This window comes from Bos taurus, chromosome X, assembly GCF_002263795.3.
Source record: "Bos taurus isolate L1 Dominette 01449 registration number 42190680 breed Hereford chromosome X, ARS-UCD2.0, whole genome shotgun sequence".
In the NCBI taxonomy this organism is placed as follows: Eukaryota; Metazoa; Chordata; class Mammalia; order Artiodactyla; family Bovidae; genus Bos; species Bos taurus.
Window position 1 is genome coordinate 31,442,062 of NC_037357.1, and position 16,488 is coordinate 31,458,549.

The following is a 16,488-nucleotide window of genomic DNA, read 5'->3' on the forward strand; positions in this document are numbered from 1 at the left end:
CATTTGCTGCTCACAGAAACCCTGTGAGATTTTAAAACAGCTGGTATTATTATTATCGTTCTTTTATTTTACTAAATTTTATTTTTATAGTTGGGCAAACTGGAACTCAGAGGGTTAGGTGATAAAGTCCTATTCCTGAGGGATAGAGCCAGGCCTCCCACCCAACTCTTTAAACGCACAGGCAAATATTCTTGCTGTGTCTGCATGTTTCTGATATTTTTTCCTATTTTTATTCCAAAGTTAACATTTGTGTGTTTGCATAGAAAAAGAAAAAAATAAGACTTTTTTTGTGTGAGATTGAGCCATATATGTTTAGCCTGGGCAGCCCAGCTGATTCAGTGCAACAGCTATACTGAAAATTTAAGTCTTGGCTATAATCATTTTGACTTTTGTGTTTCAGGAAGATATACATTAGTTCAACAACTATCTTAGAAAATACAGTTGCTGGAGCCTTGAGCAATGAAATGAGAGTTTATTTGCTGTTATGAATCATCAGTTAAGTTCTATAATCCTGTAATATGTTAGACCAGTCTCTTCTAGCATATATTCTGCAAACACCCATTCTATGGAACAGTAATCATTGTTAATTGGAAAAAAAAAAGAGAACTAAAACCCCAACAATTCAATGTCAAGAGAGTTGGGAATATGCTGCTTTAAACTGATTTGATAGATGTCTCAGAGCCTTTAATCTGCATCATGGACTGCCAAGACGGAAGTTGGTCTACATTTATTTGGACACAGAACGTTTCATTTTGCAGGAATGGTTATAATGGTCTGTTAACTGTGATTCTTCACACCTCCCTTCCTCCTGAGTCTGCAGACTCCACAAGGGGAGAAACTGTGCCTCCTTTTGCTTCTTCCCATTGCATCTTTGTTGAACACAAGCCTGGTGGCACAGTGCCTGGCCCTTAAAAAAAGATTTGTTGAATGAATGAATGAATCAACTCTGCTAGATCAAACCACCTGTGGTTGCTTATCAAAAACCTGTATTTAAAGTTCTTTACAATGTCTGCCCGGCCAGTTTGTCAGCCTTTCCTTCTACTGTACTTCCCACTCAGCACTCAAGTATTTGTGTTCTTGGAAGGATGACTATATAATTTATCATCCAAATCGGGACATTTTTGAGGATGAAATTGGACACCAGAGTAACACATGTACACTGGAACCATACCAGTTGACTCAGGCTAGATGGCCCCCTCATTGCTGGTGACTCTCTAATCCCCACTAGGGATTTTCTGGTGCTTAGAGCAGCAACTTTTATATGGAGAAGAAGAAAAAAAAGAAGAAGAATACACATTGGTTGAAATTAATGTATCAGTATGTACAGGAGTGACTGTTACACTTATTTCATATTTATTGATAATTGTATTTTTTTAAGATTGAGGGCAACTGATGCCATATTCTCTCCCCCATTTCCCCAAATATAGTTGTATTTAGACTTGAATCTATCAGAGTAACTAGGGGATTAGGACTTAATTGCCCTTGTGAGAGATCTGGAACCTATAGCCCCTGTGGCAGTACTCTCTTTACAGGACTGGCCTTTCACCTCCCAAGGCAGTGAATGAAAACCAAATGCTCTCCCTATTGGAACTGGAGGGAAGTGGAGGTGATCAAATTGCCAACCTGGAGTGGGTAAAGGTGTGAAGAAGAGAGTTTGGAAGTTTGGGGAATGCCCGTACCTGCGCAGGCGACAGCATGCCCCGTAGGCCTTCCTCCAGGTAGTGGTCCCACTCCCAGGTCCCTCATCACGCCCAGCTATTGATTTGATGTCACTCTTTGGCATTTGACTTCTTGCTTTCACCGACTATGGAGCTCCTGGAGGAAAATGCATGTGCCAGATGCAGAGTAAGTCCTCAGTACAGTTCTGCTAGTTGGTTGAATTTTGATTGATTAGAAAGGTGTAAGTCACACTGAGAAAAAAAGCCCATGGCATTCGGTGTGGATATTTGTAAGATTCTGCGTACGAGGGCAAGCATGCAATTTATACAAGAGTTTGGCCTTAGTGTTTTGGACAAGAATTGTAGGCATCTGATTGGACTCCTGAATTAAAAGGGGACTTAATTTAGTCACAAAACTGTTTCATATAGTTGCCTTCTTTTACAAATCTGTGGTTATGAATAATATGGTGAACTTCTATGTCAGAGAGTGGAAGAGGCCTCAAAGATCAGGAAGGTGAGCTCTTTTTTTGGAAGGATGAACAAAGAGAAGCCCAGGTGATGGGGAAGGATGGCTCCACATCTCAGAGCAAATTGGTGACAGAACAAGACTGTCTCCGCATCTTGCAGTGTGGTCTTACTGCTTCATTAAAGGAAAACAAAATTGGCCATTTGCTGATATTTACTGCATTGTATTTACTAGCAGGAAAATCCACATCTACTGCTGTATTTACTTTCTTTACATTTTTTCCCACAAGGTAAAATATTACACTATCTGCTTTACTGAGAATAACTAGATTATGCTTCATTTTCTTTTCTTTGTTTGCTTATTTTGTTTTAGGTAAGCCTTCCCAGTGACCCAAGCTGTGTTGAAGAAATCTTGCGGGTGAGTTTAAACCTCTATTTCTCTGCCTTTGAATAATGAAGTAATATATCTGCCTAAGCTGCTTAAAGTAATTCCTCTTCTGTTTCCAGGAGTGTCATGATGGGGAAATCCTTGCATTCCACTTCAAGACTCTTCTGTTTACATCTCCTGTCTCATTTCTCACTTCTCCCTCTCTAGTCAAGCTAGTCTCCTGATCTGCCCCCTTCTTGCATCATTCTGGCTCTTTCTTTTGAGGTTTTGAACAGAGACATCCCACCTCTTTTGGGAAGCATTCCTTATTCAAGCATCCTACCCGCAACCTTTGCCTTTTTGTTCTCTGGGATCTCAGGTCAGCCCCATTGCTGCCCATGTTACATCATTGATGGGACCGGGTCATGGAGATCGTGGCCTGTAATGAATGGATGAGATGTGGCAGGGTGGAGGGAGGGGAGGAGAGAGGTGAGAATGATGGCAAGTTGTGGGAAATGTTCCTCATGGATGTGACTTGGTTCATGAGAATGGCATGGAGGCAGCACAGAGCTGCTAAAGGTGGGAACGACCTCTCCCAAAATACGTGATTAAACCAAAAGGAAAAACCAAAGCCAAGGCAGAAGCATGTATCTCCCTCCCATCTCTGGCTGCTGGCATCTTAAGGTGATGAAGAATCAGAGTTGTGGAGTGAGTTCTGTCTCCAGTTGTCACTTCTGTGATTGGACAGATAACTTCATCTTTTTGAATCTCCCTTCCTTGTCTGTAAAAGAGGACAATAATGCCTGTCCTAATCCTGTTATAAGCTGTCTAGCTGTATATAAATGCTTCTTATTATGAGAAATGGTCAGTGTGGCCCAGAGAAAACTGTGCCAACTTTCCATTGAGGAAAGAAAACAACCTCTGTGCCAGTGAAAATGCTGCATCCCCTTTAGTCACTTACCCAAGTCTCCTCTGCTCCCCCAACACATCCCCTGCTAAGTGCCTTAGTGCTGGAAGCAAACCCTGTGGAAATACACCCAAAGGAATAAAAAGAGCAGAAACCTGTTTGTCATCTAGCTGACTGGCCATCTGATTTCCCCTACTGTGAATATTCGTGTGCCTTTTTTCAGCCCAAGATCGATCGTTGTTGTTGACTGTTAAAGAGAAGAGTCTGATGGCATTTGTCCCTAGGATCCGGGTCGGGGGGCAGGGAATGTGGGCAGCTGCTGTGAAATCCACAGTGTGATGCACCCTGGGAACCCAGCCACTTGCTCCCTGCCTCAGGTGTAGATGTCTCTGATGTACCCAATACACCAGACTGTGAGGGTCCTGGCCACCTGCCTTTTTAAAAAAAGGTGATGCTGAAATAAACCTCCCCATCTAGTCCCTACAGGAGTCTTGCTTTTCCAAATTAAGGCCATGGTCTTTTCTGAACTCCCCAAAGAATGTCAGACCCATTTCACAATCACCACCTCATTTGTGACAGTTGAAATTCTGCACTTCAGAGCAGCCCAGCCCTGGTGCCTAGGTGGCCCATACAGTGACTGAGCTAGGGAAGACAGCTGGACACCTGGCGGAGCCTGGCAACTCCAGTCTGCCGGAAGAGCCACTTAGAGAAACAACAGAATGTCACTTAAACACGGAAAGAAAAGTAGTTGCCTTAATAAGCTCATAAAAGATAGCACCCTTTAAGAAAGTAACAAAAGACTTTCTGTTGTTCTTGAAAGAGAATCTAGAGGAATGGCTTTTTTATTTTTTTGAAGGGCTATAGATTGTATAGAATTCTGGGGGGCTTTTTTGTTTTGTTTTGTTTTATTGACAATACCGTTAATGAGTAGGCTTTCCTTTATTGAAGAATGACACATTTCAATCCCCATGCTTGGAATAAAAATCAGCTTTCTGAAGTTTATGGCTTATTCTTAAATTTTTATAAACCACATTACATGGCACAACAGAGTGCTTACTGAACATTTTTTGTTCTGGCAAGTTCACGTGCCTGTTTGCAGGCCTTGGAGCCCTGTGGACAATTCCACAGTGAGTCTGGTGGTCACCTTGCTCCCCATCTGCCTCCTTCTAGCGAGGGTGGGGAGATAACTTTTCTCTGTCTCTCCTCTTCTCTCTGACCGCCTCAGCACTTTTCCATCTAAGCAGAGTGCAGAGCGAGGTCACGCTCTCTCTTTCTCAGTGAAGGGGGCTCTGTGGAGGAAGGTACACTAGCTCCAGATGAGATCTTGCCTCCACTTGCTCCTGACATGATATCACTTCCTAACTGCAGGGCTTTTCACTTTCCTTGTTTGGGAAACAGGGCATCATTCTTCATCCTCCCCACCGCCCTCCCCCCACCATGAAAGAGTCTGTAAAGTGTGCACAATGAACTATTGGTGTGTGTGATGTGGAGAGAGCGCCTCTGTCCACTCACCTAATTTCCCCACGTCCTTGACTCCCCCCCTTTACCCTCTACAGCCCGTCAGACCAAGCCACTTCATCTCACACTGGGTCAGTCTTTAACTAACCAAGTGCGACACAACTGGCCTGTCTCTGCTCTCAGCCCCTCAGTACTCAGGCAATGGAAATACTTTGGCCTAATGTACTGGATTTTGGTGCCCCACCCCCCTTTTCAAAACTCTGTTCAAATTCAAACTAGGGGGCTTCCTTTGAAAGTTCCTCTCACCATTTCTCCCCTTCAGACCCACTTTCCTCCTTCTCTTCCCACACTGGGGCTGCTTCTCATTCTACCCCAAAGCCCATGTTTTCTGGTCTTCCAAGGCCCACTTGCCCTGATATGGTGACCTTGTGTCCTAGCACGTGACCACCTTTCAGAGTACTTGAACCTCATTCTCTTATTTTGATCACAGGAAACACGGTAGTCCCTAATTATTTCAGGAAATTGGGGCCCAGAGAGGTTATACATGTCCTGCCTCTGTGGGTAAGGCTAGAATATGGCAGAAGCAGAAGGAGAATGTGATCTTCACTTTGCACTTTGCACTTAACTGTCCACTGCCCTGTCACAAACCTACAACGAGAAGCTCAGGATTCAAAACAAATGGCCTGGGTGGCTTGGCAGACTTAACTTCCAGCAACTGTAACTGGGGATCTCAGCAAACTAATGTAATTCGAGCCAGTCTTAGAAATGAGTTCTTTCTTCCCACCATCTTGAATATTTTCAAATCTCATTTCAGATAATACAACTGTAGCAATAACAAATTACTGCTACTAACTAAAAATATTAATAGTACTGTGCCACTTTATGCATTTAGAGTTCTTAAGTACTTCATGTCATTTACTTTTCACAACAAAGCTGAAAGATTGTGTTATTAGTTACTTATTATAGATATCCAGAGAAGTTTAGTAATTTGTTCCCAGGGAAAACAACTGGCTTCAGTGACCCTCATGCTGTCCATTCCTTCTGCTTTCTGTTCCTGTTGACTTACCTGAACCCATCCTTATTTGATAAGCTCTGGTCTATTTTATGATTGACATTAAAATGGCACCAACCAACAGTTCATTTCAGCTTCTGTTGCTTCCTTAATTCATACACATTCAATTATGCCAAAATAATTCCACATAGTTTCTCCAACAAACCAGAATATACCAGCCCACAACACCTTTCCCACCACCTGCCCTTTCCTGCCACCTGCCCTTTTCCCATAAGACAAGCTGTGGAAATTCAGATGGCTTTGCTTCTTGTCAAATATATTATTGCTTATTATAAATTTTACAGATCAGAAACTTAAAAGCAGCAGTCTGTGCAGTGCAGTCAATCCTGCGTACCTGTTTCCATCAGCATGTCATTTTCTCTTTAGAGTCAAGCTACCCTCGAGTACAAACAGAAATGAAAAATAATAACAACTCTGGCCCTAGTGATGGCGTTCTGCAGTTACAATTCATTTATCATATGAGGGATTCCTAAGCTGCTCGTATGTAATAATCTGGGTGGCAGCAGCAGCTTCTTTTCTAGCTCTGCAGGGTTTTATGGGTCCTAGAGTAATCATTTCTGGTAGAGTTAAGCCAAGGAGAGCAGCATGCACTAAATGCTACTAGCTGAGGATGCATGCTCAATGATTATTTGTTCTGCAGTGGATGATTTATTTGTTCTTAGCAAGAATTTACTTAAAAATATCAACAGACTATCAATTACATCCTTTCAAGAGTCAAAAATGCAGATACAGCGCTTCTCTTCAATCTGACGCTGAACAGATTGTGTTTCCTAGCAGAGTACCTTCCATAGTTGATAATTTCATAAGCAAACATCTGTATGGGTAATTCACTGTTTATGAGGGATGCTGAATTTGCTAGCTAGGGTTTAGGGAACTTGATTTGATAAACTGTAGCATCTTACAGATCTCTTCCTGCCATATGGATCAGGTTTGTAAACACCGACATGGGCACCTCTTTTTGATTGCAGCATGATCTGTGTTTACAGCATTCTAAGTTATCGCAGTTCTGCTTATTAGGTCTGTGTTTAAGTACACAGTTTTAGCATGGAAAGGACTTATCAAATATTACAGGATGACCATGTACAGTCCTTGCTATTTTTTTACTTTTAAAGGGGAAACAGTGAAAAAGCCCATCTCAAGAGTGAGGGGGAAAATTGGATCTGGAAGCAAAATTGGTCAGACAATTATGTCTGAAAGGAAATTTGATTATATTATCATAACTATGCAGCATAATCAAGCACCTTTCAGTAGAATTTCTTTGATAAATTTAACCAATAATTAGGCAATTGATTTTATATCCTGTCAAATTAATGTATAAATAATATTCAAATTGGAGTCATGCAAACGATTTTCTATATAGCCATCTTAAATACTAATCCTTCCAGGATGGTTCAAAAAGCATCTATCCTATTCTGCTGTGGACTTTCAAAATTATAGTTTCTTGAAATAGTAATATAGTTTCCTGTCTAAGAAAGACAACAATTGCTAAATATAATTTAGACTATAATTAATGTTAACATTGATGAAGTCAAATAAATGAACTAACTACTGATTGCACCTCGCTATTCTGATGACTAGCTCTTACCTAATGACATTGGGAAATATGTAAATTTGTCAGCAGGTGAAAATGCCCTTGACTGGGTAAATTATGTGGAGTATTACCTTTTCTGAAGCTAATTCAAAGCACTAATGGACTTAATACATACTATGCATGTGTGAGGTGAGCTATTCATGGAACCAAATTGGCCCATAAGAGATATTACCCATTATTTGCCTCCCAGTAATCATTTCTTCTTTTCTTATATACAAACCAACCCAGAAGAAAGATGATAAATTTAATTATAACAACTATTATGTGAACAATATAGGTAAGCCATCCAGTGGGCTCCCAAATGCTCTTAGAGCCTGTCAAGCAGAACAAATATTTTCACGTGGAATCTGAGGGTTTGCAGCTAGTGTATGATGTGAATTTTAAATGATTATCCAGACGTTGTTGGGTAAATGAGGAACATGAGTAACGAGGTGACTGGCCCAGTGAATCATGGGAACCTGTCAAACCCAGGACATGTCAGGGAAGAGATGATGTCAAATACCAGTAACTTAGCAATTCAGCATTTAGCTGTCCAGGGAGTGAGCAAGAGTAGGCCCTTTAAAATAGCTGAGTAAATATATGAGTTTGTATATATTTGGGGTATGGTATAAAAATCAGTCTGTTTTCTGTCAATCTGTTTCTTTTTCTGAATATGGTGATTTATTATTTTCTATTGAATTGAATGAAAGCAGGTGAGAATTTAAGCCACATGTAGAATTTACACCTGCTTTCTCTATCTGGGATGTACTGGGATGGTAATGAAATGATGTATTAGTTTGCCAAAAAGCAGTCTAGGCTTATCTGAAAGAAGTAATAGCTTCCAACTGTTGTTTAAGAACCAGTCTTTTTGTCCTAGCTGTGTTAGTGGGATTGGGTTGGGAAAACTATTATAATGCAAGGAGGTTAACCACTCTGTTTGCATCTGTGTAAAGGTAAAACCAGTGTCTCTGAAAAATGCATGGGGAGAGTAGCCTCTCAAAATCAGTTTGATAGGCATCTTAGAGTTGTAATGAAAGTATCAAGCATGATTTGCTCCACTCTCTTTTTGATCACCAAAAAGTATTATGGAGAATGAGAAAAAGAAATGTAAACTCCATAATTGCTCTAACTAGAAGACATCCATAAGCCAAAGTCACAATTTTGTAAAGATCAAACAGGGAAGAATCCAAGAGGTGATTCCATGGTCATAGATCTGGGGCATAGATGATGAGGCACTGATTTTCAGTGGCATACCACAGAAGACAAAAATGATATTGCAATAATGGGAGTGGGCTTAAAGGTTTGTGATGGGAAGTTCTGTGGACCAACTCTGAGACATGCAGATTTTGAGAAGTAGGAAAGGCAAAATTGAAAGAGAAGTTACACGATTAATCCACATTTGTGGAAAGCACTTTGTTGCTAAGATAAGATGGAAGAGCCAGATGCTGCTGGAGAGCAGCCTGCAGAGCTGATGTCTCATGATAAAGCAGAAGTAAAAGCCCAAACACTTGGTCACACACCCTGAAATTCAGAAGTGAATGCCTGCTAGTCTGGTATTAAACTATGGCCCTTACTGCCACAAACACATCCTGCAAATAACTGATCCAGGAAGAATTCCTGTCCCTAAAAAAATTACTAATAATCAAAAAAGAATCAGTACAAGAGCTATGCAAAACTATGTAGCAGAAAGAATGTAGCTACGGGACAAATTGAAGCTGTGACCAGTAAAGTAGCATGAACTGTTTGAAAATGAAGCAGTTTTATCTAAAAGACAAGAGCCACATAGTGATACAAGAGCTTAAAGATACTATTTAAAAAGTGCATAAATACAGAACTGCAAAGTAATGGATTAAGAACAGAAAATTATTAGCATTAGCACACTTAAGATCTGTATTTTTGCCTCAAAAAGAGTAACAGCAATAAATAATTTTGGTATCCTTATCAAGAAAAAAAATATCAAAAGCACAAAACATGAAACAAGGAAAGATAAAGAAAAATAACCTCCCAGATACAGAGAAAATTAAATAATCATGAATAACAATTTACTCACCTATGTACAAATAAATGTAAGCATCTAGATGAGATAGATGATTTTTCTAGTGAAATATAATCATAATCAACTGAAATTGACTTCAAAAGAGAAAATCTAAATAGAGTTATCACTATCAATGAAATGGAGACTAATCCTGCCCATTACTGAAATCAAACCGTCTCTCCCAGATTTCATAGGGAAATTCAACCAAACCATTAAGGTATAATGTGGCTCAGCTGTTCCAGAACATAGACTAAGAAACATTTGCAAAGTATTTTTCTTAGAAAAGCTAAACTAATACATAATATTGATACCAAAATCTGACAAAAACAGCATATGAAAAAGAAAATTACAGAATGATATCACTTGTGAATCTTGATGCAAATTTCTTTAATGAAATATTAACAAAGAGAATCAGATAGTATTTTAAGGATATGTACCAGTGGATTTTATTCCAGGAATATAAAGCTAGTTCAATATTAAGAAATACATTAATATAAGGTCTCTTATGAGTAGAATAAGAAAGAAAAAAATACATGATCATCTTTGTAAATGTTAAAAGATACTTGATAAAACTCAACACTTATACTTGATAGAAATAGACGGAAACATCATTAATATGATAAAATATATCCATCTCAACTCAAAATCTAGTGTCACATTTCACAGAGAAAGTCTGGAGACATTCCCATTATAGTTAAGAAAAAGCCTAGATATTCTTTATCATCCTTATTATTTAATACTGTTCTGGAGATTAGCCAAGGTGATTAAACAAACTAAAGAAATAAGAGGTATTAAAACAGGAGAGAATGTGTAAAATGATTATTTGTAGATTATATATATATTATTTTCCTGAAAACCCCAAGAGAATTAACCAAAACTATTGTTATGAACAATACAATTTTGCACAGTTTCAGTATGCAAAATAAATATATAGAAATCATCTTTATATGTAAAGCAACCAAGTGCCACTATTGGTAAAGAACTTGCCTGCCAGTGTAGGAAACTTAGGAAACGTGAGTTTGATCCCTGGATCATGAAAATCCCCTGGAGAAGGGCATGGCAACCCACTCCAGTATTCTTACCTGGAGAATCCCATGGACAGAGGAGCCTGGTGGGCTACAGTCCATGGGGCCACAAAGAGTCAGACACGACTGAAGTGACATAGCACACAACTAACTCTAAGAAACAATGGGCAAAAACACTTCATTTATATCTTATGTGTTCATTTACAAGAAATGTGCCAGAGTTATAGGAACACACGAAGTACTAGGAGACATACCAAAGAATAATTAAATGAATGGAAAGTCATACTATTCTGAGATAGGAAAATGATATTCTAAACATCTTTATTCTCTCTACCTTAATCTTGAATCCTTTCCTCACACCGTACAGCAATATTATTTCCAAATGTGTGAAAGGTTAAAAACACATAAAATATCAATATTAGAAGTAACTGTGGGAGAATTTTTACATTTTTCATTTCCAGCCTGTCTCCTGATAAGCTGGCAGGGGTAGGAGGCAGTCAGGGGAAAGTTCAGAAGTTTGAGGAGATTGGAGGTTTGAAATAGTCATTGAAACAGAGAGCGGGAGCTAGCTAAATGATACATTATGAGGCAACCTCAAGGATCCAGGTTGATCCTGAAGACAAAATTTGTACAGGTTCCAATTTGTAGATTGTGTGATTTTTCTCCAGCAGTGTTCAGCTCATTTTCAGAGACCACTGATTAATGGGTCAAGGGCAGCCTCGAGGCCTCAAAGAAGCTGAATAAATTGCTCCAGATCACTTAATCATATAGCTACTAAACAGATGAAACAGGATTGGAACTCAGGTTGTTCTGAATGGAATGTGCACACTAGTAATAATATCAAGCAGTTAAATAACAGGTTTTTTTTGGTACCTGGCACTGTTCTAAGGATTTTACATATAGTAACTCATATAAAAATCATACCAATGAACAAATACTGTTATCAGCCTCCCCCCACCCCCTGCCCCAGCCACACGTAATGAAATGGAAGTACTTTGGGCTTAAGTGACTTTTCAACAGCTAACTAGTAAGATCTCAACCCAAGCATTCTGGCTTCAGAATCCATGTTGTTAACTGTTTTGTATTCTGCCTTTCACCATGAGGATAGAGGGCTGAAAGAGTAGATTTTAAGTGATTATTACAGGGCTCAGACCCTGACCCAGTGGATAACAATGAAGCTAGGTGAGATTGCTGATAATGCTATGGGTCAAATTCAGGAAAAAAGCTTACCAGATGGACTAATTCTAATAGAATGAAATTTCATAGAAGTATAACTATATAGTAATTTACTTGAGTCCACCAATGTTCTTAGACCAGAAAAAGTTTAGCAGTAACATATACTGCTATCTAAAAATGTATTAACTGAAGACAAGCATCTAGAGCAGGGCTTTCCTGTAAAGGGGAGTTTTCCTATAAAGGGACAGATTATAAATACATTTGACTTTTTAGGTCATATGATCTCAGTCTAGACTACTCAACTATATTTTGGCATGAAAACATCCATAGAAAATAATGCTTGTGATGGTGTGACAATAAAACTTTATCAACAAAAACAGGCATGGGGCCAGATTTGGCCTATGAGGGGAAGTTGGCTGACCCCTCATCTAGAACACCTAGCAATAAGAAGGAGACAACGCCCCTTGGCTCTGTTCTATTTAGACCACATTTGGCATTTGGTATTGATTTCTGGCCAGCATGTTAAAAAAATTAAATTCAGTAAAATTTGTTTTATTTTTTTGTTACCCTTCTTTGAGTTTAAAATTTTGCACAGATTCCTGTAATCACCACTTTTAACAGAATATTAATACAAACAATTCCAATATCCCAAAGAATTCCTTCACATTACCCTTGTACAGTCAGACTCTCCTCCTTTAGCAACCATTGATCTGTTCTCTGTCCCTACAGTGTTGTCTTTGCCAGAGTGTCGTGTAAACAGTGCCGTGTGTAATCTTTCCATAGTGAGTCTTTCAGTTAGCATATAACTTTGAAATTCATTCAGGTGGTTGCACATAGCAATTGTTTGTTACTTTCTGAGTGAGAATCCATTACATGGATGTACCATGGTTTGTTTATCCTTTCATACATTGGAAAATCTTTGGGTTGCTTCTAGTTTTTTGTGATTATTAATAATGTTGCTATCAATAATCATGTCCAGATTTTTGTGTGAACATATGTTTTCACTTATCTTGTTATGTACCTAAGAATGGGACTGCTGGGTCAAGTGCATGTTTAACCTTATAAAAAGTGCTGAATTGTTTACCAGAATGGCTGTACCATTTCCAGAGTGGCTGTTTATATGAGACACAGTTCATAACAAGGATGTTCACATCCTTGTTAACCATTGCTTGATCTTGTTGTCATTTTTTACGTAAGCCTTTCAAATAGGTATATAGTAGCAGATCATTGTGGTTTTACATTGCATTTCACAAATGACAAAAGATGTTGAGCATTCTTTCATGTGCTTATTTTTATTTTTGTATATCTTCCATTAAAATCTTTTGCCCAGTTTTAAAATTAATTTTTATTGTGGTAACATTGGCTTATAACACTATATAATATTATTTTTATTTCTGTATACACGACAGCGTGCTCACCACTAAATTTGAGTATCACATGGATTGATTTATGGATGTTGAAACATCCTTGCACCCCTGGAATAAATAACACTTGATCACAGTGTACAATCCTTTTAATGTATTGATGGATTCTGTTAATATTTTGTTGAGGATTTTTGCATCTATGCTCTCAGAGACACTAGCCTGTAATTTTCTTTTTTGTGTTGTGTTTGTCTTGTTTTGGAGTCAGGGTAATGTTGGCCTCACAAAATGAGTTAGGAAGCATTCCCTTCTCTTTAGTTTTTTGTAAGAGTTTGTGAAAGATAGGCATTAAATTTTTTTTTAATTTTATTTTATTTTTAAACTTTACATAATTGTATTAGTTTTGCCAAATATCGAAATGAATCCGCCACAGGTATACATGTGTTCCCCATCCTGAACCCTCCTCCCTCCTCCCTTCCCATACCATCCCTCTGGGTCATCCCAGTGCACTAGCCCCAAGCATCCAGTATCATGCATCGAACCTGGACTGGCAACTCGTTTCTTACATGATATTTTACATGTTTCAATGTCATTCTCCCAAATCTTCCCACCCTCTCCCTCTCCCATTAAATTTTTTTGAATATTTGGTAGAATTGGCCAAATTCTAACGTTGTCTAATTCTAAGAACTCATCCATTTCTTCTGTGCTGTACTTAGTCGCTCAGTTGTGTCCAACTCTCTGCAACACTATGGACTATAGCCCACCCAGCTCCTCTGTCCATGGGGATTCTCCAGGGAAGAATACTGGAGTGGGTTGTCATGCCCTCCTCCAGGGGATCTTCCCAACCCAGGGACTGAACTCAAGTCTCCCACATTGCAGGCAGATTCTTTACCATCTGAGCTACCAGGGAAGCCCAAGAATACTGGAGTGGATAGCCTATCCCTTCTCCAGGGGATCTTTCTAACCCAGGAATTTAACCAGTGTCTCCTGCATTGCAGGTGGATTCTTTACCAGCTGAGATACCAGAAAAGCCATCACTTCCATGTTGTCCAATTTATTGGTATATGGCTGTTCATAATATTCTCTTAAATTCTTTGTTTTTCTGTGGTGTCCAGTGTTTTTTCTCTCTTTCATTTCTGATTTTATTTATCACAGAATTCTTTGTTTTGTTCTTAGTGAGTCTGGCTAAAAGTTTGTCAATTTAGTTTATCTTTTTCGAAGAACCAGAGCTTAGTTTCATTGATCTTTTGTCTTTTCAATCGTTTTTTCATGCATTTCCACTCTGATCTTTACTGATTCCTTCTTACTGACAGTGGGCTCGTTTGTTATTTGTTTAATTCCTCTAGGTATAGGTTTAGATTGTTTATTTGAGATTTTCCTTGTTTGTTGAGGTGGACCTGTATTGCTATAAGTGAAGTCGCTCAGTCGTGCCTGACTCTTTGCGACCCCACGGATAGTAGCCTGCACCAAGCTCCTCCGTCCATGGGATTTTCAAGGCAAGAGTACTGAAGTGAGTTGCCGTTTCCTTCTCCAGGGAATCTTCCCAACCCAGGGATCGAACCCAGGTCTCTCACATTGTAGACAGACGCTTGACTGTCTGAGCCACCAGGGAAGTCATGTATTGCTATAAACTTCCCTCTTATTACTGCTTTTGCTGCATTCTATACATTGTAGTATGTCATATTTTCATTTTTATTTATCTTCAGGTATTTTTTGATTTCTCCTTTGATTTCTTCATTGACTCAGTAGTTGTTCAGTAGAGTGTTTTCAGTGTCAACATATTTGTGATTTTTCCATCTTTCTTCTTATAGTTGATCTCTAGTATCATACCATTGTGATCAGAAGAGATGCTTGATATCATTTCAGACTTCTTAAATATATTGAGATGTGTTTCGTGTCCCAACATATGGTCTCCCCATGAGAAAGATCCATATGAACTTGAGAAGAATGCATATTCTGCTACATTTGGATGGAATATTCTGTAGAAACCTTTCAAATCCATCTGGTCTAATGTTTCATTTATGGCCTCTATTTTCTTTGTTGACTTTCTATCTGGGTGATTTATACATTGATGTATGCCAGTGGAATGTTAACATTCCCTACTATTATCGTGTTGTTGTCAATATCTCCCTTGAAGACTGTTAATAATTGCTTTATATATCTGGTACACCTATGTTATGTGCATATATATTAATAACTGTTATGTATTCTTGATGAATTACCCACTTTATCATTATGTACCATCCGTCTTTGTCTCTTGTTTCTTTTTTTGGCTCAAAGTCTGTTTTTTCTGGTATGAATATGGCTATACCCACTTTCTTTTGATTGAAATTTGCTTGGAGTATCATCATCCATCCCTTCACAGTCTATACAACTGAAGTGAGTTTCCTGGAAGCAACATACAGTATATGGATCTTGTATTTTAATCCATTCAGCCACCCTGAATCTTTTGATTCAATTCATTTTCATTTAGAGTGATGAATAATAGATGAGGACTTGGTATTGACATTTTATCTTTTGTTTTCTTGTTCTAAATGTCCATTTTTTCCTTTTCCTTATGTTTCTATCTGCCATTTTGGTTTAGTGGTTTTCTACAATTTTTTTTTCAGTTTCCTCTTGTTTTATGCTTCATGTCTCTGCTTTATATTTATGTTTTGAGGTATTTATGTTTTGAGGTTACTATGAAGTTTATATAAAACATCTCATAGCCCTTTTTCTGCTGATAGTCTCGTATCTTCATTTGCCTATACAGGTTCCATCCTTTTCTTTTTTCCTTAGTTTGCTTTTTATTATTTATTATTATCTTGCTGTTGTTTAGTCGCTAAGCTGTGTCAACTCTTTGCGGCCACATGGACGGTAGCCCACCAGGCTCCTTTATCTGTGGGATTTCCCAGGCAAGAACACTGGAGTGGGTTGCCATCTCCTTCTCCATCTTTTGCTCATTTTAAAAATCAGTTTTTTTTTTTATCTTCTTGCTGAATTTTGAAGTTCTTTATATATTCTGGACATAAATCTTTGGTCAAATATGTTATTTGAAAATATTTTCTCCCAGTTTGTGGCTTGTCTTTTCATTCCCTTGATGGGGCCTTTATAAGAACAAAAGTTCTTAATTTGATGATGCCAAATTTATGATGCTTTTCTTTAATGGATTGTGATTTTTGGTGTCAAGACTATAAACTTGTTGTTTAACCCAAGGTAATAAAAATTTTCTTCCATGTTTTATTCTAAGAGTTTTAGAATGTTATTTTCTACATTTATGTCTTTCATCTGTTTTGAATTAATGTTGGTATGTGGTGTGAGGTGTAGGTTTAATCTTATTTTGTTCATTGTGTTATAGCACCATTTGTTGAAAAGACTATCTTTCACTCTTGAGTTGATTTTGAATTTTTGTCAG

The 16,488-nt window shown here is 38.4% G+C and overlaps 1 protein-coding gene across 11 annotated transcripts in view; it reads left to right on the forward strand.

Moving 5' to 3' along the window:
• The window catches only part of AFF2 (ALF transcription elongation factor 2), a 534,314-nt gene that overhangs the window by 324,718 nt on the left and 193,108 nt on the right, over positions 1-16,488 (forward strand). For 9 of the 11 annotated variants that reach the window (XM_024988032.2, XM_024988034.2, XM_024988033.2 and 6 more), the window contains one exon: positions 2,497-2,541. The exons of the other annotated variants lie outside the window; for them this stretch is intronic. In XM_024988032.2, coding sequence (XP_024843800.1) covers positions 2,497-2,541 — 45 coding nt within the window. The remainder of the gene's footprint in view (positions 1-2,496; positions 2,542-16,488) is intronic. 11 annotated transcript variants of the gene reach the window in all.